The sequence below is a fragment of the Dromiciops gliroides genome, chromosome 4, assembly GCF_019393635.1.
Source record: "Dromiciops gliroides isolate mDroGli1 chromosome 4, mDroGli1.pri, whole genome shotgun sequence".
In the NCBI taxonomy this organism is placed as follows: Eukaryota; Metazoa; Chordata; class Mammalia; order Microbiotheria; family Microbiotheriidae; genus Dromiciops; species Dromiciops gliroides.
In genome coordinates this window covers 157643315-157667014 of record NC_057864.1, presented here as the reverse complement: position 1 = coordinate 157667014, position 23700 = coordinate 157643315, and the positions used below count along the sequence as shown (strand labels likewise).

General features: G+C 42.2%; 1 protein-coding gene across 10 annotated transcripts in view; it reads right to left on the bottom strand.

Annotated features, from left to right (window-relative positions):
• The window catches only part of ARHGEF11 (Rho guanine nucleotide exchange factor 11), a 155492-nt gene that overhangs the window by 14349 nt on the left and 117443 nt on the right, over positions 1 to 23700 (bottom strand). For 7 of the 10 annotated variants that reach the window (XM_044001182.1, XM_044001175.1, XM_044001184.1 and 4 more), the window contains 9 exons: positions 20442 to 20538; positions 20032 to 20154; positions 18528 to 18551; positions 17039 to 17180; positions 12812 to 12911; positions 5498 to 5627; positions 738 to 917; positions 608 to 655; positions 274 to 461 (listed from right to left, as the gene is read on the bottom strand). In XM_044001182.1, coding sequence (XP_043857117.1) covers positions 274 to 461; positions 608 to 655; positions 738 to 917; positions 5498 to 5627; positions 12812 to 12911; positions 17039 to 17180; positions 18528 to 18551; positions 20032 to 20154; positions 20442 to 20538 — 1032 coding nt within the window. The remainder of the gene's footprint in view (positions 1 to 273; positions 462 to 607; positions 656 to 737; positions 918 to 5497; positions 5628 to 12811; positions 12912 to 17038; positions 17181 to 18527; positions 18552 to 20031; positions 20155 to 20441; positions 20539 to 23700) is intronic. The other 3 variants (XM_044001178.1, XM_044001177.1, XM_044001179.1) reach the window with 3 other exon arrangements.

The window sequence follows — 23700 nt, the reverse complement described above, 5'->3', positions numbered from 1 at the left end:
CACTGTGCTACCTAGCTGCTCCCAACCTCTTTTAACAAATAAGGAAACAGCCCCAGACAGAGGAAGTGATTTGTCCACAATCACCTAAGAATGGGACTCAGTCCTTCGGACTCCTTGTTCAGGGCATTTCCCATTACACTTCACTGCTTCCTTTGGGTGTCAGCATGGACCCCCAACCTCCAAGGCCTTAGTGCCCAGGTAGAGTTCTTGCCCTGAGTGGGGAATAAGGATTGGCCTAGGAAGGAAGGCATGGGGCAGAGCAGAAGTCCTCACCATTGATAACTTCCTGTCGGTCAATCTCCCTTTGTGACAGCCCAGCTACCACATCTTTTCCCACTGTGTGCTGCCAGTTCTGGGCATCCGGCTCAGGTTCCAGGTCAGACAATTGACCCAGGTCATCCTCCAGGAGATGAGGGAGAAGGGCATCTGTACAGAACCCAAGGCTAGGGGATTCAATGCTCCTGCAAATGATGAAGGGTGAAGGATTCAGTTTATTTCTGTGGAGGAAGGGACCATACAGGGCCCTTTCCAACCACTTCTGTGCAAATAAGAATCACTCAGGAGTAAGCAGCCTGGGCTGCGGAACAGAAGATGCTGAATTCCTCACCTGCGGCCCATCTTGGGGGTGAAAGGGGGGGTTGGGTTTTCCAGGGACCTAGGGATGGAATGAGAGTTATCAGCATCCCACACAAAGCACTGGACAATGATTAGAGTGGCTGCCTGTCAATCCCACCCACCTGGTAGAAAGGCTGGAGGCTGAGGATGAGGCTGACTGGTGGAGCCTCGTAGCCTCAGCAGCAGCATCCATATCCACATCACTTCGAGAACGTGGCACATTCTCTGCTTTCCGGGACTTCTTCATCTCCTCTCGTCCTTTCAGGCTCTCTGAGCGGCCCAAACGTATTTCCGAACGTGAACTGAGTGAGGAGATGGAGAGGATTCACACCTGGAAGCTGGACAATGCTCTGCTCTGCCCTTTCCAAAATCCAACGCTCTCCTTCCCTACCCGCATCCCTCAGAAGCCAGAAGACAATCCCTCCACTTTCTCTGCACAGTCCACCTAAGCCCCAAAGGAGCAGACACTCTGGAATTCCAAAGGTCATCACGTCCTTCCCTTTGTCTGCACAAAGGCAACTCTCCCTTCCCTTCCCCACTGTAGCCTAATCAAGGATCTACTTTTCTTTAAGACCTATCAAGGAAGAGTCTAAAGTGGAAAGCAAATCCTAGTGATAAAAGACAAGCTCAGACCTACAATGTGCTTTGAATCCTTCATACTGAAGGATTAAAGGGGTAGGCTGAGACCCCCAAACTCCCCATCCCAAGAAGGTGTAGACAGCAGAGTCCCTGATCAAGGACAACAAGAGCCAACACCAGCATTCTCCTCACCTAGGGTTATCTGTGGTCATTCTATTCATATTCATCCCTTTGCCTCTGTACAAGATAGTCCCTTCTTCTGATGCAAGCTGCAGAGGGACCCTCCTTTTTCTAAGATCTCCCGAAAAGAAAATGCAACCATCTTCTTCACTTGCCTATTCTAGGGCTTTCTGCCATTGCCTGTCAAGAAGTTCTCACTGCTTTCTAACTTTCCTCCTTTCTTGTATCTTAACAGAATCATTGCTCCCTCCCTGCCCATACCTTGGTTTCCCATTATGTCCAGGACTCTTCCTACCATAACCGTATTTCAAAGCTTGTCAATTTCTTTATGGACATTATCTCCTTTGGGTCTTGCAACAGCATGGTGGGAGAGGTCCTACAGATACCATTATCCCCATTTTACAGACAAGGAAACTGAAGCTTTAGAGAGGGTCAGTGGGTTGCCCATGATCAAGTATCATGATCCCACACTGTTTCTCTTCTGGCCAGTTCCCTTCAGGGCACCTGCTCTTCTTCTCCATCTCCTACTAAGTTTAGCCATAAAGCATCGCAAAGGAGTACAGTTGCACTTTGTTCTCTGGGGTAGGGAGTGTTGATAAGAAGTTGAGGATTTGGTGTTGCTCTTCTTGGTGTTCTGTTGTGATCTGGACCCCACAACAGCTGGTATTTCTGACCCCTATCTGTCCTTCCCGTGCAGTCATACATTTCTGTTGCTAATAGTGATCATTGGTATTCCATGTTGTACCCTAGGCCAAAGGAATATTTAGGAGCTCCTCAAAATTTGAGCTAGGGGGCACCTGGGCCATTAGAGTACACTACAACCATTAGCCAGATGCTCCCTAGGTTACTACTTTCATCAACCAGTGTGAACTGCCATAGGGGTAGATGAACTGCCTAGCCATTCCAACCAGTTCTCAAAAATCTGACATAGACCCAACCTAGTTTCAAGATGGTTTTCATAAAGGCCCATGTATCAATTGCTTCAGGACTATGAACAAACTACTAGGATTCCTGAGGCTACAAGGTCAGAGATGTGAGAGTAGTTTTCAGAAATCTGTTGTTGAAACTATTTAAGATCAGCATTGGCCACTCACACAGCAATACATCTCACTCCCAAGCACTTTCAAAAACATGCCTTTTAGAAAAGCTCAGATCCTTGAGTACCTTTCACTTTGAAATGCATGCTACATGTCTCTCTCTCTCTACAAGAAACCTAGTGTCTCCAATAACTTCTATCTACCTTCCACCTTGACCCCTAGGTGGAAAGCACTTTCTAGAAGTTCAACCAAATAACTTCCAAACCAAACCACGTATCCAGCAGCCTTTTCTTTTTACCTCCTTTCTGTATGTTTTGACATTGCTGACTACCCTTCTTTAAAATTATTTCCTTCCTAAACGTCCATTCTGCACTATCCTAGATTCTATCTCCTTGACTACTCCTACACAATTTATGTGTATGACAAGGTTCAGTCTTCTCCTCTATCTTCAAACTCTCTTCTTTAAACTTTTCTTCAGCCCCTCTCAAACCAATTCCAGGAGTCCTGCTTCCCTGATTGCCTGCTGGACATTTCCACCCGGGTAAGATGACCCAACATGTCCAAAAGAGAAATCATCTTTGCTTTAAAAACCAGCTCCTTTACTGACTTCTCTGTTTATGTCAAAAGTACTAACATTTTCCAGGTCACCCAAGTAATCGACATCTAAGGTCCCAATATTCAATCAACCACAAGCTGCTGGAGCTCCTTCCTTTGTGCTCAGAGACCCCATCCTACTCCCCAAATTTCCTCAAACTGACCAGAGACACAGATGGACTCTCAGAGTACACATGTCTTCTAGAAGACTGAGCCAGAGATTCCTCATCTGCTCCTTCCTCAGCATGAGGAGCCAAAAGAAAAACAAGTAAGGAAACTAAACAAACTGTTCTTTGTCCTCTTTGGCTTCAAAGACCACAGATATGGTACTTGTCACATATTATTACCTTATGCTATAATTACATAGGTATGTTTTTTTTCATCAAGTCCCAGAATATTTTAAAACTTCTTAAGGTAATCCACAACTACTCAAATGAATTCAATCAAATAATTCACACAGGAAAAACCAAGTGGATAAATAATACTTATCATAAAGACTATGATATGTAATTTATTGGGTGTCCATGTTCTAGTCCATCTAGACATACATCTTGGACAGATGCTTAGATGGGCAATGGATGGGTCTAGAATCAAACAGGAGAACAAACACAGGCTCAACTGTGTCTGGAAAACTGCACCGCAATTTCAATGATCCTAAGCTGCTCCTGAAACAAAAACCCATCTTTTAACATATTATTCTTCTAGTGATGCCCAATGGCCACAAGTCATGGAACACTTCAGTCTTGAGAGAATCAAAATTGTAGGTGACCCAAAAGAAAATGGAGAGACATCCACTGGGTACCAGTAGGCAGCAATCAATGACCATGAGAAGAGACATAAAAAGGATCATCTAGAAAAAAGTGGGCTGGTCTTGTTGAAAGAACAAAGGATAACAACAGATAGATAACCAAGGTGCTATGTTAGTAGCCACTTAAGTGTAAAAGACTTAGAGTAAAGCTCCTAGTATGCTGGGTTCTTTTCATACAGATAAATTGTGAGAGAATACAGGCAATTCACAAAGAATGAGATAATGTTATATAGATCCACTGTAGTATCAAAGTAGTTAGTAAGCTCCAAGTTCTTGAAGACAGAGACTATGTCTAAGACACTTTTCTATCCTGAACACAGTCCAGGGCAAAAAAAAAAAAGTGGTGAAAGCACTGGACCATGGGTTGGGAAGCCTGAGTTCTAGTCTAAACTCTGCCACTGACTTGCTGTATGACTTGGAACAGGTAAACCTCTTTTAATTTTTGTTTTTTAAATGAGGAAATTGAACAGAATGACCTTAAAGATTATTCTAGCTCTAACACTGCTAACCATTTTATGGTTCCTCTGTCATGTCTCCTATCTGATCTTTATTTATTCCCACTGCTACAATGTTCAAGATCTTATCTCTTTTCACCAGGATTACTGCAGTGACACACCAACTGATCTCCCAGCCTCCAGTCTACCCTCCAATCCACCTTCCACACAATCCCAAAAGAATTCTCTTAAAATGCTATTTTCATTGTACTATTCTACCATTCAATGGCACCCCACTGCCTAGAAGATAAAACTCCCAACCTGGCATTCAAGGCCCTCTAGTCTGACTTGAAACTCCCTCTATAGCCTTCTTCTGCACTATTTTCCTACAGAATCCCTTGCCCATTTTCAAGCCCATGCCTAGACTTCCTTTTCCTCTATGAGTTCAGTCTTGTCCAATCATTTCAAATCTTCTTTCTACAACACTACTCCCTGTGCCTACTTCACTTACACTATCTATTCAGGTGTTGGCCTTGTTTTTCCAACCAGACCCTGAGCCCACTGGAGCCTTCTGTGAGGAATGGCTGAAGATGCCGAGCCTGGAGAAGACGTAGTGTAGTGAAGAAAAGAGAAGTAAAGCCTATAGCACTGGGGATCAGGAAATCTGGGGTGACTACTTGCCTACTAGGACCTCAGGCATATTATTTTCCTTTCTGGGCCTCAGTTTCTTCATCTGTATAATGAAAGAGCTGGACTGGTTGATCTCCAAGGTCCCTTCAAGTTCTAAAATTCTATAATCACAACTTACTTTATTACCTGAAGGCTACATGTGGAAGAGGCTTTAGAATAACTCTATGTGACTTCAAGAAGCAGAACTAGAATTAATGGATGAAAGTTACCAAAAGGCAGATTTCAGATCCATATAAAGAACTTCATGACAAAAGGCGCTATTCAGGGACGGAATGGCTTTGCTTATAAAGCAGTTAAGCTCTCAAACTAGATGACGACTTCATGGGGCTATCTGGATTGTTCAGGTGTTAGAAGACTATTAAAATGTTTTCCTTCTCTTTCACTCATTTATACACAAACCCAACCACAATTCTGATTCATTTCCTTCTTAAGGGGAGAACAGAGTTAAAGGAATAAAGTCACAAGTGATAGGGCTTTAACTGAAACCAAAACATCCTAGTCCCTGGTCCTCCCCATCCTTCGTCTTGTAGGGCAATGAGCTGGCCCCTCTAGCCACTTACTACCTTTCACTCTCCAGCAAATCCTCAGGGAAGCTTCCTGTTGAGAGTCGCTGCATCCCAGGCTCAGGGGAGTCATACTGCTGGTTGTTCTCAAAGTGCTGGATGATGTTTCTCACATTGCCAGGTTTGACTAGGGATAGGGAAGAAATACGGTCAAAATTTGGTAAATGATGCCCTCTTTTTCTGCACAGGGACTTCTCCCAGATTCCTTACTTCCTTCCTCTCAGCCAATAAGACAAGGCCAAAAGCAAGAACAATGGCTACTAAATAAAGTCTCTAATATGATTTTCCTAAAGGACATATTCAAGTAAAAGAAGGCAAAAGTGCCACAAATTTATTTGTATGTCATCTATATGTACTACCAAATGAGGCCACTCTGCCTATTCTCAGACATTTTTCAAAATTCACCATTAATTTTAGGTCAGAGTTTCTTGATCTTTCTCTCAGATCCTTTTACCCCTTACAGCTTCCAACTTCTTTAAATTCAATTCTTCGTTTACCAGAGGTTAAGCAGAGATGGATAAAAAAAGTAAAGCCCTTGAGCCAGGGACAGAAGAAAGGATTATGCCGGGACTACAGATCTTTCTCCTGGCCATTTACCTTCTAGCCCTAAGCCAGGTTAAATTTACAGACACCTGTTCCACTCCAGAAAAGCAGAAAGAGACAGGTATGGGTAAAACAAGAAAGAAGAACTAGCCCAAGGGCTGAGGCCCTCAAAATGACCATAGCAATCCATGTTCCATATAGCCACGTTTCCAAAGACCCCATTATCTAACACAAATTCACCAAACTCTATTACTTCTTATACCAAGATTTTAAAAGAAAATTTCTGATCTAGAAAACACTTGAGTTAAGAATTTGGTAAGCTTCTTTGCCTCACATCTTTTGGGGCAGGATTGGGATAATGTCTCTCTGCATCAACATAAAAAGTGGCCCTATGTATGTGGAATAGTCACCCCCAAAGCAGCATCTAACCAGGAGAGGAGATTCAAGGTACAAGTGTTCTGTTTACTCATCACTCGGATGTGTACATGGGCCTTTGTGGTAGGGCAGGGCTAGCATTCCTCAGTCTTCCCTGAAAAGAAGGGGGCAGCTAAATTAGATGACCTCTTTAAAGTAGTCTAGGCACATCACAACCAAGATAAACTCACTGGAGTGCAGGGACTTAACCCAGTGCTAATCCTACCCTCAGGAAAGTATAAGTTATTCTTATATGGTGTAGAGTACAAGGCACAAGTGTCTTCTGGGGGCAGTCCTACTCTGGCTGTGGCAAGAAATAGGAAATAATCAAAGAGATCTCTGGGTCAAATGAGTATCATGGACCAAAAGAGTAACAAGAGCAAAAGTAGGTAGAAAGAAACGGGAAGGGGAGGGTGAGAGGAAACACACTAAGAGAAAGCTGACCACATTGTCAAATATCGATTCTTTATGCCAAAGAGAAAAATAGCAGCAGTAAAAATGAGAAATGATCATCTAAAAACTATCACAGTCTAGGTTTTGCCATATTGTATTCTTACATAGGAAAACTGAGAAGGCTGGTGGCTTTCTGGGGATTCAGAGAATCTGCCATTAAATGAAGTGATGACAAAAACTAGAGTCTGTACTAGCTGTGTGACCCTGGCCAAGTCACTTAACCCCAACTGCCTCACTAAAAAAAACCAAAACAAAAAACTAGAGTCTGAAGCATTTGGAAAGCCCTTTCACTCTCTCCCCTGGAGAGGTAACACTCCCTGTGAGAAAGGTGCAGTGCCACCTTTCTGAATGAAAGAAAACAAGTGGTTTAAATGGCATATTCTTTAAGTCCAGAGTCATTTTTATGGGGGAAATATGTGCAGAGAATTAGGTGTTTGGGTTTCAGGGGCTTTTATGATCAATTGCTGCTGATCAATCAGGAATAAGTAGGAGTTAAAGTCATCAGAGATGGAGATAATGTTTACCTCCCCCCCAATTTTAAATAGAATAGTTAATGTTCAGAGTATGAAAAAATCTCTTAATTGAGAAATCTAATGGCTTTTCCTGAGTCTTTATCCTTCTTGGCCTCTTAGAAACTTTTGATACTGCTGACAACCCCCTCCCCATGCTCCTCAGCCTTTGTAACACTTCTCTACTTCTTCCTATCTGACTATTTCTTCTTAGTTTCCTTGCTGACTCATCATGAATCTTCTGCCCCCAAATGTGAATAAACCCTGCCAAGGACTCTGTCCCGGGTCTTCTTCTCTCTTTACAAACTCCTGATGATGTTATCAAACTCCTAAAGGTCCATCATCATTATGTATATGAATCCTGGATCTATATGGTCAGACCAAATCTTTTCTTCCTAAATGTAATTCCCAATAGTCAACTGTATACCTAACTGGATGTCCCATAGACATTTCAAACTCAGCAAGTCTAAAAGGAAATTATTATCCTTCTCTTGAAACTCACAACTCATTTGTACTTCCCCATCTCTGTTAAGGGAACCACTATTCTTCCTGAGGTGTCAACCTCAGAGCTATCCCCGAATTTTCCCTTTCCATTAGCTCCCATATCTAATCAATTGTCAGATTCTACCTCTGAATCTCATGACTGGGTCTCTTTCCCTAGACCTACATCTAGCCAACCTAGTCCAGGGCCTTACTTCCTCTAGATTAGTCTCCTAATCGATCACCAGCTTCCAAGCCTCCCCAATTCATATTCCACAGTTACCAAAATCATCTTCCTCAAGTGTAAGTGTGAACATGTTACTTGCTGACTTAAAAGTCTCCAGTGACTTCATAACCTCTTTAGGATGACAAATGCTTCAGATATAATACTACCTACTTTTACACACCATAAACTCCTGCCAAAGTAATGCTCTGCTCACTTTTCCCTTAACATTCCATCTCTAGTCTCTATCTCTTTATACAGACTGTCCTACATGCCATGACTGGAATGAGTCCTTTCCTTATTTCAACCTCCAAACATCCCTGGTTTCCTTCAAAGCTCAGCTCATGGATCACCTCCTATAGGAAACCTTTCTGAGAAAATAATTATTAATAATGAGTTTCTTGGGAGAGCTCGGTTTCAGGCCCCCACCCCCACCCCGATAGTCCAATTCTTGAAGTTTTAACCTTGTTTGGGACCAGCCCAAGGGTACAATAGAGATGGAGATCGATAAAAAGAGGATAAAAGCCTTGACCACTTGGCAGGCTTTTTTGGTTCTCTTGGCTTCCAGGACCTGCTCCTTTGGCTTGGTGCTAGCTCTTCTTCTTAGGCTTTGAGACCACATGCTGTCTCTCTGAGAGACAAAATGGGTCTCGGGCTTTTCTCCTGCCTGTGCTGCCATGTGGTCAATTCTTTACTGGTATATATGATATTAATTAATAATAAATGCTTATTTACCCTTTGAGCCAGCAATACTACTACTAGGTCTGTATCCCAAAGAGATCATGGAAAAGGGAAAAGGACCCACAAGCACAAAAATATTTATAGCTGCTCTTTTTGTGGTAGCAAAGAATTGGAAATTCAGAGGATGCCCATCAATTGGGGACTGGCTGAACTAGTTGTGGTATATGAATGTAATAGAACACTATTGTGCTGTAAGAAATGATAACCAGATGGATTTCAGAAAAACCTGGAAAGACTTGCATGAATTGATGCTGAGTGAAATGAGCAGAACCAAGAGAACACTGTAGAAAGTATCAACAACATTTTGTGTTGATCAGCTGTGATGGACTCAGGTCTCCTCAGAAATGCAATGATCCAAGACAATGCCAAAAGACTTATGGTGGGGGCAGCTAGGTGGCACAGTGGATAAAGCACTGGCCCTGGATTCAGGAGGACTCGAGTTCAAATCCAGCCTCAGGCACTTGACACTTAGCTAGCTGTGTGACCCTGAGCAAGTCACTTAACCCTCACTGCCCTGCAAAAAACCCCACAAAAACAAACAAAGGATTTATGGGGGGGAAATGCTCTCCACAATCAGAAAAAGAACTATGGAGTCTGAATGCAGACCAAAGCATGCTACTTTAACTTTTGTTGTTGGTTTTTTGTTATTGTTCTTGTTTATTTTTTCTTGCATTTTTTTCCTTTTGTTCTGAATAATATGGAAATATGTTTAACATGATTGTAATGTAGAACCTATATTAAATTGTTTACTGGCTTTGGGAGGGGGGGAAGGAAGGGAGGGTGGGAGAAAAATTTGGAACTCAAAAAGCATCTTTACATGTAACTGAGAAAAATTTAATTAAATAAATGGATGAATGAATGAACGAATGAACAAACAAATAAATGGATGGATGGATGAACAAATAAATAAATAATGATAATGAATGCTTATTGCCAAAATGGGTACAATAGTCATTAATATATAAGTAGCAATTGATTTAGAAAACAAATTCTAGTACAATAATTTTTTAAAAATATACCTTCAGGGGGCAGCTAGATGGCGCAGTGGATAGAGCACCGGCCCTGGAGTCAGGAGTACCCGAGTTCAAATTCGGCCTCAGACACTTAACACTTACTAGCTGTGTGACCCTAGGCAAGTCACTTAACCCCAATTGCCTCACTAAAAAAAAAAAAATACACCTTCAATCATCTCCCTAGGTGTTGGTACCCTTTCCATCTTCTTCCTCCTGTTATCATGGCTACATTTATCCATTACTTAGCTTACAACCTCCCAACAAAAGAAGCTCCTTGAAGGCAAAGCCTACTTTTGGTTTTTGCCCTCCTAGCACAATGCTTCTTCACACAGGGTAAGTACCTGAATTAACCGAGAGTAATAACACCATCTTTAAAGATGGTGATTTCATGGTACTGTTGAAGCATTCTGTGTATAATAAAATATCAGGAATGTTTCTCATTTCCAGCTGACTGGAGGAAGTCTGGAATCCCAATTGTGCGACTATCTTATACTTTGCACCCCAGTCTCATGTGGGAGCACTGGACTCAAGAAGTGCCCTCCTTGGGGGCAGCTAGGTAGCGCAGTGGATAAAGCACCGGCCTTGGATTCAGAAGTACCTGAGTTCAAATCCAGCCTCAGACACTTGACTAGCTGTGTGACCCTAGGCAAGTCACTTAACCCCCATAGCCCCGCCCAAAAAAAAAAAAAAAGAAGTGCCCTCCTTGGGCCTCTGCCACCACCCATTTGTAGGGCTTTCCCTCTCTGCTTCTTCACCAGCAAAATGATGGATGTGGGGTAAAGGCCCATTCCAACTCTGGAACCTCAATAAAAGAAATGGTTTTGAAAAGCCAGGAAGAATGGGACCTCTGGACAGAAATCTCCTTTATAGCTAATGCTATTTCAGAAGTTGGTCTTGCCAAGGAAGATCTATAGGAGATGAAAGAGGTGAAAAGACCTCACAAGACAGTTAAAAGTCAGAACTTCCCAGATATCTTTATAGAATAGGAAGGGACTGCCTTTAATCCTAGACCCCTGGGCCAGAAAAGGGCTCTGAGTAGTTGGGAACTCCTTCTGGGCAAAAGGGAGTGCTTGGTGGGGGGAAGTCAATAGGATTCAAGAATGAAAAGACTGAACACAAAGAAAATTCTTAAATCAAGTGGTCCTTTTACCTTCCACAGGGGACAAGAAATGCTAAAAGAAAAAATGAAAAAAAAAAGAAAAGAAAAGAAAAAACCCAACAACTAAAAAACACACAAAAACAAACCATGAAAAGTCAAATTAATTCTTCAAGAATCAAATTAAACAAACAAAAATCACATCAAACCATAAAATGAAAATAGAGGTGGCAAAATGAAAGATGACCCAGAAATAATTCTCACCTTCCTTCTCTTCCTACTCTGAGAAGGCAATTTTAGTCAGAAAACTCATCCCTTATTCTTTTCTCACAGCTGACCTGCCCAACACTCTCATTCCATCATTCCTTGGGGGCAGAAGAATAGAGCAAACAAGTGACTAACTTGGGGCAGGAGAGGAGGTGGAACAGCAGGTAACTTCTGTGGAAATTTGTTTTGATTTGGGGACCCTACCTTTAGGCTGAGATTAGAAAGCCTGAGGCCCTCAGGGTCTCTCCCTCTCCTCCTCAGCTTCGGCTGAGCGGAAAAAGTCCCGTGGGCTATACAAGACGCCAGATCAGCCAGCTGGGGGGAAAAAAAGCCCCCAGCTCCCTCCGACCTGAGCGGAGCTATCTGAAAGATCCCGGATAGCCTGTGCTGAGGCATGAGGCTCGAGAGCACACCGCCCCCCCACCAGCTGCAGCTCTGGCTGGCAGATTAGCTTGGTCTGTGGGGGCAAAGGAAGCCCCGAGATTTGAGTGGAGAGAAGAAAAGGTATATATAGACCTGGGAGTTAGACAGGAGAAGAAAAGAAGGAAGAGGACGGACTAGGAGGGGGGCTGACTAGAGGACGACGGACTAGATACACAAGATTGAAGGGGACACGGACAAGGACGGAGGAGAGTTCGGTTAGGAAAAGGAGAGAAGGGGCTGACAAGGTTACAGGCCTTAACACAAACCAGGGAAAGTGTAACGTGCCCTGAGGCTGGAGACGGCCAAGGCCCTTATTGTATTCAAGAAGTTAGAAGCCAGCAGGTGGGAAAGAGACAGTGGAAAGGGACCACAGGAAAGCAGTCAGATTGTACATTTTATTTCCCTGTATTCTTAATTTTCAACAGTATCTCATAAATAAACTCTGCTTTGATTATTTGGTTAAGAAGCCTCTTAATATTTTGCTTATCAATTTGGGAGCAGTGTGGTGGAACTTTACAAACAGCCCATATTAAATTAAACGCAGTTAGATAGCGAAATAGTCTAAAGTCCCCAGTTTAGTCCTCCACTCAGAAAGATTAGTCCTCCAGTCAGATTAGCCCCCCAAATTAGGTTAGTCACCAAAAATATTTCAACACTTCCTAAAAACCACACATACTGGTGGTCAGGTTTGAGATCCCTTGGGGGTCAGGTAATTGTCAAGATTGGCAACATCACAGAGACTGAATCAATTACAACAAAGGTCCAAAACTGACCTAAACTGAGAATCATTTGAAATGGGGATACACCTCAGGGATGAGAAAAGTAGTGGGAGGGAGTTAATAATAGCAGACAATACTTTTTTCTCCTTGCAACCACCACCCCAAAGAACATTCTTGACTCAAAAGAAACCACAGGTTGAGCCTAGGAATGAATGTACTGATTCAAAGAGTTATTCAATTAGTTCTAACTGGATTGGAATTCTTGAATCTGGTACTTGTCTCTTAATTATTCCATCTTAGTTCTAAAAATCTCAAACAGATGGGGCCTGAGGTGAGACTGAGCAGCGCTGAGAGGAACCTGCTAATTCACAGAAGCAGAAAACTGCCAGCCTCCAGCTTTCAAGAAAACAGGAACTGCCTAGATACTCACTGCTCTGAGAGGAGCTTTTCGGCTTCCCAATATATTTGAGGATAGGGTTCCGCTTCTTGTCCTCCAAAGCATCTTTTTCCTTCTTGGCGTTGCTGCTCTGCTGAAATAGCAAAGAATTATTGTGGAACTGTAGTTGGAGAACTCCAAGACTAAGCCTTGCAGTCACTCCTCCCCCACCAAGTCTGACACTGACTAAAAATGGTATGTGCACCAATTGTTTTGGAGGTGACAGTGATGCCTGTATTTTTTTTAAATGAGAGGAAATTAGCTCTGGTGTATTCTCATCTCCTACCGTTTTGCCAGATGCCTGTATTCATTAATGTATTCATGTCCAAAATGAAAGGGATATAGCTGGGTAGCTGTTACATGGCAGGCTTCTTTTAGCCCAGATATAATAATAATTTATAGAGAACAGTCATAAGAGTTTCTTAAAGTCCTCAAAGAATCTTAATGAGAAAATAAAGGCCATTCTCTCTTCTCCCCTTCTCTACATACAGAAAACCCTGACATCATCCCACATCCTCTAAGACGTTGGCCCTTCTTGCCAAGGCTAACACCTTTCCACGTACCCTTCCTTGATCCTATCCTTTCTCATCTCTCCAGCAGCTCGCCCATACTTCTCCATCTAATCCTCAATCTCTACCTACTGTTTCCTTGCCTACTGCCTACAAACAGACCCAGGTCTCCCCCATCCTTAAAAAATTCACTTGGCTCTGCTATTCCATCTAAGGTATAGTATTATAACTCTTTCCTTTCACAACCAAACCCCCATAAAAAGCTCTCTTCCTCTCATTTCCTCCATTTCCTTTTGTCATTCATTTCTCAGTCCTTTGTTGTCTAGTTTCTGGCTTCATCATTCAACTGAAACATTCTTCTTTGAAGTTACTAATGATCTTTTTTCTTTTCTTTTTTTTTTTGGCAAGGCAATGAGGGTTAAATGACTCATCTAAAGTCACACAGCTAGTAAGTGTAAAGTGTCTGAGCCTGCATTTGAACTCAGGTCCTCCTGAATCCAGGGCTGGTGCTTCATCCACTGCGCCATCTAGCTGCCCCACCAATGATCTTTTAATGGACAAATCCGATGTTTTGTTTTCAATCTGTATCCTTGACCTTTCTGCAGCATTTGATAGTCAACCACATTCTCTTCATGGATACTCTCTCCTCTCTGATTTTTTTTTTTTTAATGAACTGCTCTCTCTTGGTTCTCCTCTGACCTTTTTAAAAAATATTTTTTTGCGGGGCAATGAGGGTTAAGTGACTTGCCCAGGGTCACACAGCTAGTTAAGTGTCAAGTGTCTGAGCCTGGTTTTGAACTCAGGTCCTCCTGAATCCAGGGCTGGTGCTTTATCCACTGCGCCACCGAGCTGTCCCCTCCTCTGACCTTTCTGATCTCTTCTCAGTTTTCTGTGCTGAATAATTCTACACATCCCACCCAAAGTGTGAATGAACCCCATGGCTCTTCCCTAGATTCTCTTCTCTCTATATTGTGACCTTGTTAGCAATCACAGGTTTAATGCCCTTCTATGACTCTTAGAATGATTTCCTCACTCTTCCTCTCTGTTCTGAGCTACAGTCTGGTAGCAATCAACAAGCATTTGTTAAGTATGTGTCAGACATCAAACCAAGTGTTGAGGTTATAAAGACAAAAACACGACGACGTCTGCACTCAAGGAGCTTACCTCTTCTAGCAGGAGAGAGAACATGTATATCTCTAAGTCTACACATAAATACAAGGTATGGTGGACAATCTGTGCCAAGGCAAGATGGAAAAGGAAGTTTCTCGTGTATGAGAAACACTAAGAAGGGCAATTTTACTAAAATGTAGAACTTGTGAAGAGAAGTAATGGACATTCTCAACTGGATATCCAAAAGGCTTCTCAAATTTGACATATCAAAAACATAACTCAGTCTTTTTCTCATAAACTCACTCCCCTCTTCTGAAATGTCCTTAATTCTGCTGAAAACATCACTATCTTTTCAGTTACTTAAGTATACAACACTCAAATTAATTCCTCACTCTCCTTCACCCCCAAAATCTAATTGGCTGACAAATCTGGTTTCTATCTCTACAACCTCTCCATATGGCCACTTTGCCATTCCTGGTTTTATCACCTTTCTCCCAGACAACTGCAATAGCCTTCTGATTGGTCTTCTTGCCTTAAATCCCTCCCCACTTCTAATTCATCCTCAACATATTTGCCAAAGTGATATTACTATATAAAGCACAGGCCTACTAATTCCATTTTCAGACTCAATAAAGTTCAGTGGCTTTGCATTACCTCTAGAATGAAATACAAACTTTGCCTGGGATTTAAAATTCTCAGTCTCCTTTGCTGGATTTTCACCCAGGTCTCACCCACTAATCGTGGGTACACTCTCGGCTCTGTCTTGAATCCTCTTTCCTCATCAAGGCTTCCTGGCTTCCTTCATGTTTTGGCTAAAGTCTTACCTTCTGAAAGAAGTCCTTAATCTTATTGTCTTTCCTTAGAGATTATCTCCATTTTATCTCTTTTATATTTTGTTTGTTCGTACATAGTTGTTTGCATGTTGTCTCCATCAGACTGTGAGCTCCTTTAAAGAGTTTTTTTAAGTTACTCTGTATCCCCAGAACTTAGCACAGTACACAGAAGATAATAGGTGCTTAAAAATTGCCTGCTGACTGACTGCACAAACTAGTTCCAGCCTACCTTTCTATTTCTAGCCTTATTATATTATCATTGCCTTTTATGCAGGCTAACATCCGGCCAAGCTGGCCTCCTTGCTCTTTCTCATTTCCTGTCTCTGTCTCTCTGCACAATCTGATTCCCATGCCTGAAATGCACTCCTTCATCACCGATGCCTCCTAGAATCCCATTTCCTTAGAAGTACAGCTCAGAAGGACCATCTTCTATGTGAAGCCTTCCCTAGCATGCACTTTACCTCTCACTATTTCAGGGACTCTCAAATTCTCTAAATCACTATTGATCAGAGAAATGCAAATTAAAACAACTCTGAGGTGGCACTTCACACCTATGAGAATGGCTAATATGACAGAAAAGGAAAATGACAAATGTTGGAGGAAATGTGGGAAAACTGGAACACTAATGCATTGTTGGTAGAATTGTGAACTGATGTAACCGTTCTGCAGAACAATTTGGAACCATGCACAAAGGGCAATCAAACTGTGCATATTCTTTGATCTAGTAATACCACTACTAGGTCTTTATCCCAAAGAGATCAAAAAAAGAAAAAGGACCTACATGTACAAAAATATTTATAGCAGCTCTTTTTGTGGTGGTAAAGAATTGGAAATTGAGGAGGTGCCCATCAATTGGGGAAGGGCTGAACAAGTTGTAGTATATGTTGTTGTTGTTGTTGTTTTTTAGTGAGGCAATTGGGGTTAAGTGACTTGCCCAGGGTCACACAGCTAGTAAGTGTTAAGTGTCTGAGACCGGATTTGAACCCAGGTACTCCTGACTCCAGGGCCGCTGCTCTATCCACTGTGCCACCTAGCTGCCCCCAAGTTGTAGTATATGAATGTGATGGAATACTATTCTGCTATAAGAAACAACAAAAAACCTGGAAAGACTTACTTGCACTGATGCAAAGTAAACAGAATCAGGAAAACACTGTACACAGTAACAGCAATATTGTACAATGTTCAACTATGAGTGACTTAGTTCTTCTCAGTAACACAATGATCTAAAACGATTCCAAAGGAATCATTATGGAAAATGCTATACACATCCAGAAAATGAACTAATGGAATCTGAATACAGGTAGAAACATACTATTTTTACAATGATTTTTTTTTTTGGGGGGGGGGCCTGTTTCTTCTTTCACAGCATAACTAATATAGAACCATGTCTTACATGATTGCTTACCATCTTAGGGAGAGGGGAGGTGAAGGAGGGAGAAAATTTGGAACTCAAAATTTTATTTAAAAAAAAAGAATGTTGGCAGCTAGGTGGCACAGTGGATAAAGTACTGGCCCTGGATTCAGGAGGTCTTGAGTTCAAATCCGACCTCAGACACTTGACACTTACTAGCTGTGTGACCCTGGGCAAGTCACTTAACCCTCATTGCCCCGCAAAAAACAAATGAATAAACACAATCCACAGTTCAAATTTTTTTAAAAGAATGTTAAAAATTGTCTTTACACACAATTGGAGAGAATAAAATACTTAAAAAAAAAATTCCTCTTTATAAACTGACTAAAAAACCACTGCCCTGAAGCATGCAAGTCACCTTCTTAGTCTTGGGGAAGAAGGGCAGCCACTTTTCCTTGTCAGGGATAGTCTGGGACTTCTCTGCTGTGGAGGGCCGTGCCTCTCGAAGTCGGATCCCAGCATGGCTCATATAGGTGTTGAGAGCAAAGTCCATCGAAACACTGTAAAAGAGAGGATGGTCAAGGACTTCTGGTCCTAAAGCTGACTTCTGAGCAACAGTTAAGTTTGTCAACAGCATGTGGTAAGGTCAGGGTCATTGTTCTGCCTCAGAGACCCAGAACCTTCCCTGAAAAGGTTCCCTTGGGAACAGTGAATAATCTGATCTCTCTTACGGCAGAATGGCTTCCAACTTTTCCAGCTGGATGGAGGGATTCCTATAACTTTCACAGAATCAGAAACCTCAGAGGTCACCTCTTCCAAAACTGTCCCTGAACAAGAAGTACCTTCTAAAACTAAGATGCCAGACAAGCAGTCATCCAGTGTTTCCCTTACCATCCTTCATGAAAGACCTCAATAGAAGGAGTTAATAATCTCCTCCCCACTCCCACCCTCTGACCCTCTCTAATAAAGGCTACTAATGTCAATCTTAGAACAAAGGAACACAGGAGTCTGAGGGAAAGCGTGAGGTGTGATGCTTGATCATGGTGCCTGTATCAGTTATGGTCAGGGGCCAGACCAGTTACTAAGAGCTCCCTGTCCTTCCCAAACCTTGGCACTGAAGGAGAAAGAGCTGAAGGAAAACCTGTTGGCAGATGAAGCTTTCCAGAGTTCTGAGGTCTCAGTCAGGTCTCGGTAATCTTAGGTGAACTAGCAATGCTATATGTACTATCCTGCAGCAAATATTTCATTTCAGATGGGCTTCCTCTTTTCCTCCAGCACATCCCTGCTTCCATGGGAGCAAAATGAATTTGTATGCCTTGCACATACATACTCATCCCCCTTCCTGGCCCCCTCTAATAAATATGGCTTAGGAAAGGTAAATTCACATTCACATTATCCTAAGAAAAACACAATCAACTTTAGCACACACACAAGAAATCAACATATTTCAAAGTAGACGTGATTGTTAGATCAGCTACTCTTTTCATTAATACTGACTTCTCCCTCCATTAATTCAGACAACCAATAGTTGACTTTTATTATTGTTAACATATTTGCCTTTCAACGGAATATAAGTGGGACAGGGTAGAAGTACAGAGCTCTCTGGAACCATGAAAGGAAGGTTAAGGCAAAAGAATGTTATTGAGTTTTAGCTAGAGCTGGACAGATTTGACCCAGAGGCAGAAAAATGACATATGACCCCTCCAACCTTTATGATCATGAAGGTCATTTAGGACTTAAACTGAGATACTGAATAACCTTGGATTTTTGGTAACTTCTACCCATAGAAAAGCAACCTGGAAGGAGGCAAAAAAAGATGTTCAAAACCAGCTGTCCGTTAACCCTAAGACACAACTGAAGGGCAACATCTGGAGAATGCAAACAGAGAATGCCATATACTTACTCACCTCCGATCTTCCTCGTACTTGGACCTGCAAGGAGAGAATAGAAGGAAAGATGACTCAGGCAGCAAGGCAGAGCTGGTCTATGTTCAGCAATTGGGAGGAGGGCAAGTTTCTTCTTGGAGAAAGGCGGAGGATGGGAGAGGGAGGGGAGGGAATCATTTTGATAGGAAGATCAGAATCATGGTGATGGAGACAGCTTGGGGCTCAGGGGGTGAGAACTCTGATGCCTTGGAGGCACTCAATAAATACTGGAAGATGATCATGATGATTCTATCACCCTAGTTAAAGGAGGAGAGAATATACCAAAAGTCTTTTGCACATGTCTAAGCTACCAAAGAATTATTAGGGAAGAAAATGCTCTTTTCCATTTTCAGGAAGGACCAGAAAAAGAACTGGACTAAAACTGCAGTACAGTGAGATGCATTAGAAAAAACTTCAGAGTTGATTCAGAGAGAACTATTTAATTTGGCAAAAGCCAAAGTGCCAGTATCATAAATGAGTGGCTTAATTTGTTCCATCTTTGTTCTATGATAGTTGTGATTTCAAAGTACTTGCATAAATATGATTATTAGATTCTTTCTTCATGGGTGGAAAGAGCTAAAGTAATTTATCCATTTGACCAAAAGTGAAAACAAGGTAAAATTTCTTGCTGAAGTTCAAACAGCAAGTGTCCATAAGATTTTAGGGCTAGAAAGGACCTTAGATAACATTTACTCCAACACATTCATTTTACAAATGAGGAAATGAAGGTTGAGAGAAAAATTAAATGGCTTGCTCAAGGTTAGAGTTAGCTAACAGCAAATTCTGGTCCAGAATAAGAACTTATCTCCAACCACAAAGGATTCTGATGTTGGGATTTACATCACAGGAGTCTATATTGTTTTGGGAAATGGAACTGGACAGATACAGTAAGCAGCAGCTGCTCCGGAAACTACTTAATAAGCTTAGTTTAGTTTAGTTTTCCGGCCATGATTATTAAAAATGCTCCAATTTCTCTTAAGACAGGTCTATCTGCTTTCTGAAGCAAATGCTAGGGGAGAGGGGTAGGGCTGGGGTGGAGGAGAATGGAGGGAGGGAAATGAGTGAGGTATTACTCCCAGGAAGGAATCTCATTCATAGCTTGGCCCTGACTTGTCAACATTAAGTCTATCATACAATATGACTTCTTACTGGAATCATTCTGAGACCGTTCCCAAATGACTGAGAATGGTGGAAGTGAGGGAAGAGGCCAGGTAGGAAGGAAAAGGAGGAAGGCTTATTTCCTCTGTTTCTAAAGCCTACAATTTGCCACCACTACTAAAAAGCTGTTGTTTAACTTTTCACACTCTATATTCTGTGATCCCTTTAAAAATTCTTGCAGGCCATTCCAAAAATCCTGCTGTCCTAGAATAACAGAGGAAGGGGACCTGTTTCCCCATCTTTAAGAGGGAAGAACTGAATCTAGAAAGAAGGCTAAAATAGCTGGTAGGGAGGGGTAGCTTTCTGATAGGAGGGACCAGACACTCACAGGATATCTCCAAGGGCAGCTAACTGTCTCTCAGCAATTTGTCGCTCCCGCTGGGGGTCCCCATCCAAGTCCATAAGGTCATTTTCTCCATAGAGACTGCCCAGGCCCATGGTTCGCTTTGTCCTGCCAGAGGGAGATACAATGGCAGAAGGAGAGAGAGAGGAAGAGAGACAAAGTAGAACCACTCAGAAAAATGAGAGAAAGGTCATGAGAGAAACATGAAAAATGAGGAAGGCCAAAAAAATTTATTTAAGCAAATCTATATGGAAGGTCAAAGGGAGACTGAGAAACTCAGTACCCTGTACTGATCCTCTGGCTCACTCTCCTCTATTGGACCTGTGCTGGTCAGTACTTGACCCTGTTAAAAACACTCAACCTTTTCCCTGGCCCCGAAGGAAAGGCTGTCACACCTGTAGTCCTGGATTTGTTCTTGGATCTCTGGCATAGCTGCTTCTTGGGCTTCAGACAACGCACTACGTATATCCTCATTGTTGCGCAGGCGCAGATCTGCCAGTGGGAAGAGAAAGAAAATGACAAAGATAATAGTGATTCTTAGAGACATGCTGGGTCATTCCTGAACAAAAAGAGAGCCTGTGCATCCAGGTCCCAAAGATAAGAACGGGAAGGATTTTGGTAAAATCTACTTTCCACTGAGAGGGCAGCCTAAATGCTCTCACCAGAAGCCAAGTGCTATCCCCCCTACCTGCATAGCTAAGCTCGCACTGACAACTAGCCTGAGCCCTCAAGAGGCTTATCTACCTCCTAGGCAGAGCTCTAGATAGGAAAGATGGACAAAAATGAGACTGTTTCCTGAGAACTTCCTCTTCTCCCTTCTTCCTCATTTCAGATCACTCAGATGCCTTCTGCAACCATCTTCTCTTTCACTTCTGTCTCATATATAGAGGTAGCCCTTCTCCTTGCCAAGACAAACCCCCACATGCATTCCAGTCCCATTCTATCCCATATTCTCCAGCAGATTTCTTCCTCTATTATCTTCGCTCTCTTATGTCTTATCTTCAGTCTCCTGCTTCCCTACACCCTACAGATGTCTCCATGTCTTCCCTACCTTGATTTGTCCAACCCTTGTTAGCTATCATCCCATATCCCTCTTCTCTTTTGTGGCTAAACTCTGTGAGAAAACTGTCTACAGTCAGTACCTCCACTTATTTTTCTCTCACTCTTAACGCTCCAGTCTGGCTTCTGACCTCATCAATCATCCCCAACTGCCCTCTCCAAATTTATCTCTCAGTGGCCAAATCCAATGGCCTTTTCTCAATCCTCATCCTTTTTGGCCTCTCTGCAGCCTCTGACACCATCAATCACATTCTTCACAACCCTGATGTTCTTTTCTCTCTAGGTTTTTATGACACTGTTCTGTCCTGCTTCTCAAACTTTTACTTGCCTGACTGCTCCTTCTTAGTTTCCTTTGCTGGATCTTCATCCAGATCTTGCTTTATAACTAACTGTAGATGTCCCTTGAGGCTCTGGCTTGGGGCCTCTTCTCTTCTCCCATTATACTATTTCTACTGGAGACCTCATCAGCAACCATCAATTCAATTATCATCTCAATCTAAATGATTCACAGGTCTGTATACCCAGCTACAACCTGTGCTGACCAACACTCATCTCCAACCCCTGAATGAACACCTTGAAATGGAAGTCCTATGAATATCTCAAGTTCAGGATGCACAAAACTGAACTCATTCTCTTTCCCCTACCCCCAAACTTCCCTATTACTGTAGAGGGCACCATCGTCCCAGGCGTTCACGCTCACAACCCAGGTGTTGTCCTCAACTTCTCCCTGGCTCGTTTTCCCATATCCAATCTGTCTCCATGGCCTGCTTACATTCCCTTCATAACACCTCTTGCATATGCCCTTTTCTCCTCTGACAGTACCACCACTCTGGCGCAAATCCTTATTATCTCCCACCTGGACTGCAGCAACTGATTTCTGGTTGGTCTCTCGGCTTTAAATCTCTCTCTACTCCAGTCCATCCACCATTCAACCATCAAAATGATCTTCCCAAAGTCTAGGTCAGAACATATCACCTTTCCATTCAAAAAATTCTAGTAGCCCTCTCTCACTTCTAGGATCAAAGAAAAATTGTCTGTCTGGCTTTCAAAGCCCTAGATCATCTGGCCCTTTCTTACCTTTCCAGTCTTAGAACGCTTTACTCCCCTCCATGTACTCTATAACCCAGTGTCACTGGACTTCACTTGGTTCCTTGCACCAGACAGTACATCCTTCCAACTCTGCGCATTTTCCCTGCCTGTGGCTTATACATGGAATTCTCTCCCTCCTCAGCCTCCTGGCTTCTTTAGTTTCCTTCAGGTCTCAGCTCAAATCCTACCTTCTCCAAGAAGCCTTTCCCAGTCCTCTTTAATGCCAGTTCCTTCCCACTAAGATTATCTTCAGTTTATCTTGTGTATATATATTACTTTTACCTAGCTGTTGGCATATAGTCTCCCCCATTTCACTATGAGTTCCTTGAGATAAGGGACTAGCTTTTGCCTTTCTTTGTGTCCTAAATACTTAGCATAATGCCCGGCACAACATAGGAATGTCACAAATGCTTGTTTATTCACTGACTAATGAAACCATTGAAGAGCTAGATGGCACAGTGGATCAGAATGCCAGGCCTGGAACTAGGAAGATCTGAGTTCAGATCCAGCCTCAGAAATTTACAAGCTGTGTGACCTTGGGTAAGTCATTTAACCCTATTTGTCTCCGTTTCATCATCTATAAAATGAGCTGGAGAAGGAAATGGCAAGCCACTCCAGTATCTTTGCCAAGAAAACCTTAAATGGGGGGGCATCTAGGTGATGCAGTGGATAAAGCACTGGCCCTGGATTCAGGAGGCCTGAGTTAAAATCTGGCCTCAAACACTTGACACTTACTAGCTGTGTGACCCTGGGCAAGTCACTTAACCCTCATTGCCTCGCAGGAAGGAAGGAAGGAAGGAAGGAAGGAAGGAAGGAAGGAAGGAAGGAAGGAAGGAAGGAAGGGAAACCTTAAATGGGGTCACAAAAAGTTGGACACAACAGAAGTGAACGAATAACAACAACAAAGCAGATGCTACAAATTCTAATAGCATCTGAATTCAGCACAAACCTTCAATATGTCCCCAACAAGCTACCCCCCATTCCTCAATATTCCTCATGACTCCATTCATATAAACCTACTCTTCACTTGAACAATTAGACATTACAGAGGGATATTAGGAACAGCATGTGTAAAGAGAGTGGCTAGTCTGGGGAAGCTACTAATAGTTTCATTTTCTAATTCTAACTCAAAATCATCTCCCAGAAGTCCTCCCTCATTGTCTCTATCTGACTTTATCTTCTCTCACTATCAGCTTGTAGACTTGTTTTATGGTTTTAGCGATTAAGTTCAACAGCTACATTTTTTTTAATCATAAAAGTATTTTATTATTTTCCAGTCACATGTAAAAAATAGTTTTCAACATTTGTTTTCATAAGATTTTTAGTTCCAAACCAACAACTACATTAAAAAAAATAAAATTAGCTCATGTTTAAATAGTGCTTTCAGACTTTACAAAATGTTTTCCTCACTCTTGCATATTAAGTAATTCAGGTAAGATTATTCTCATCTTGCAGATGAGAAAACCAATTCACAGAGGAAAAAATCAGTATCTCCTTGTTATTACT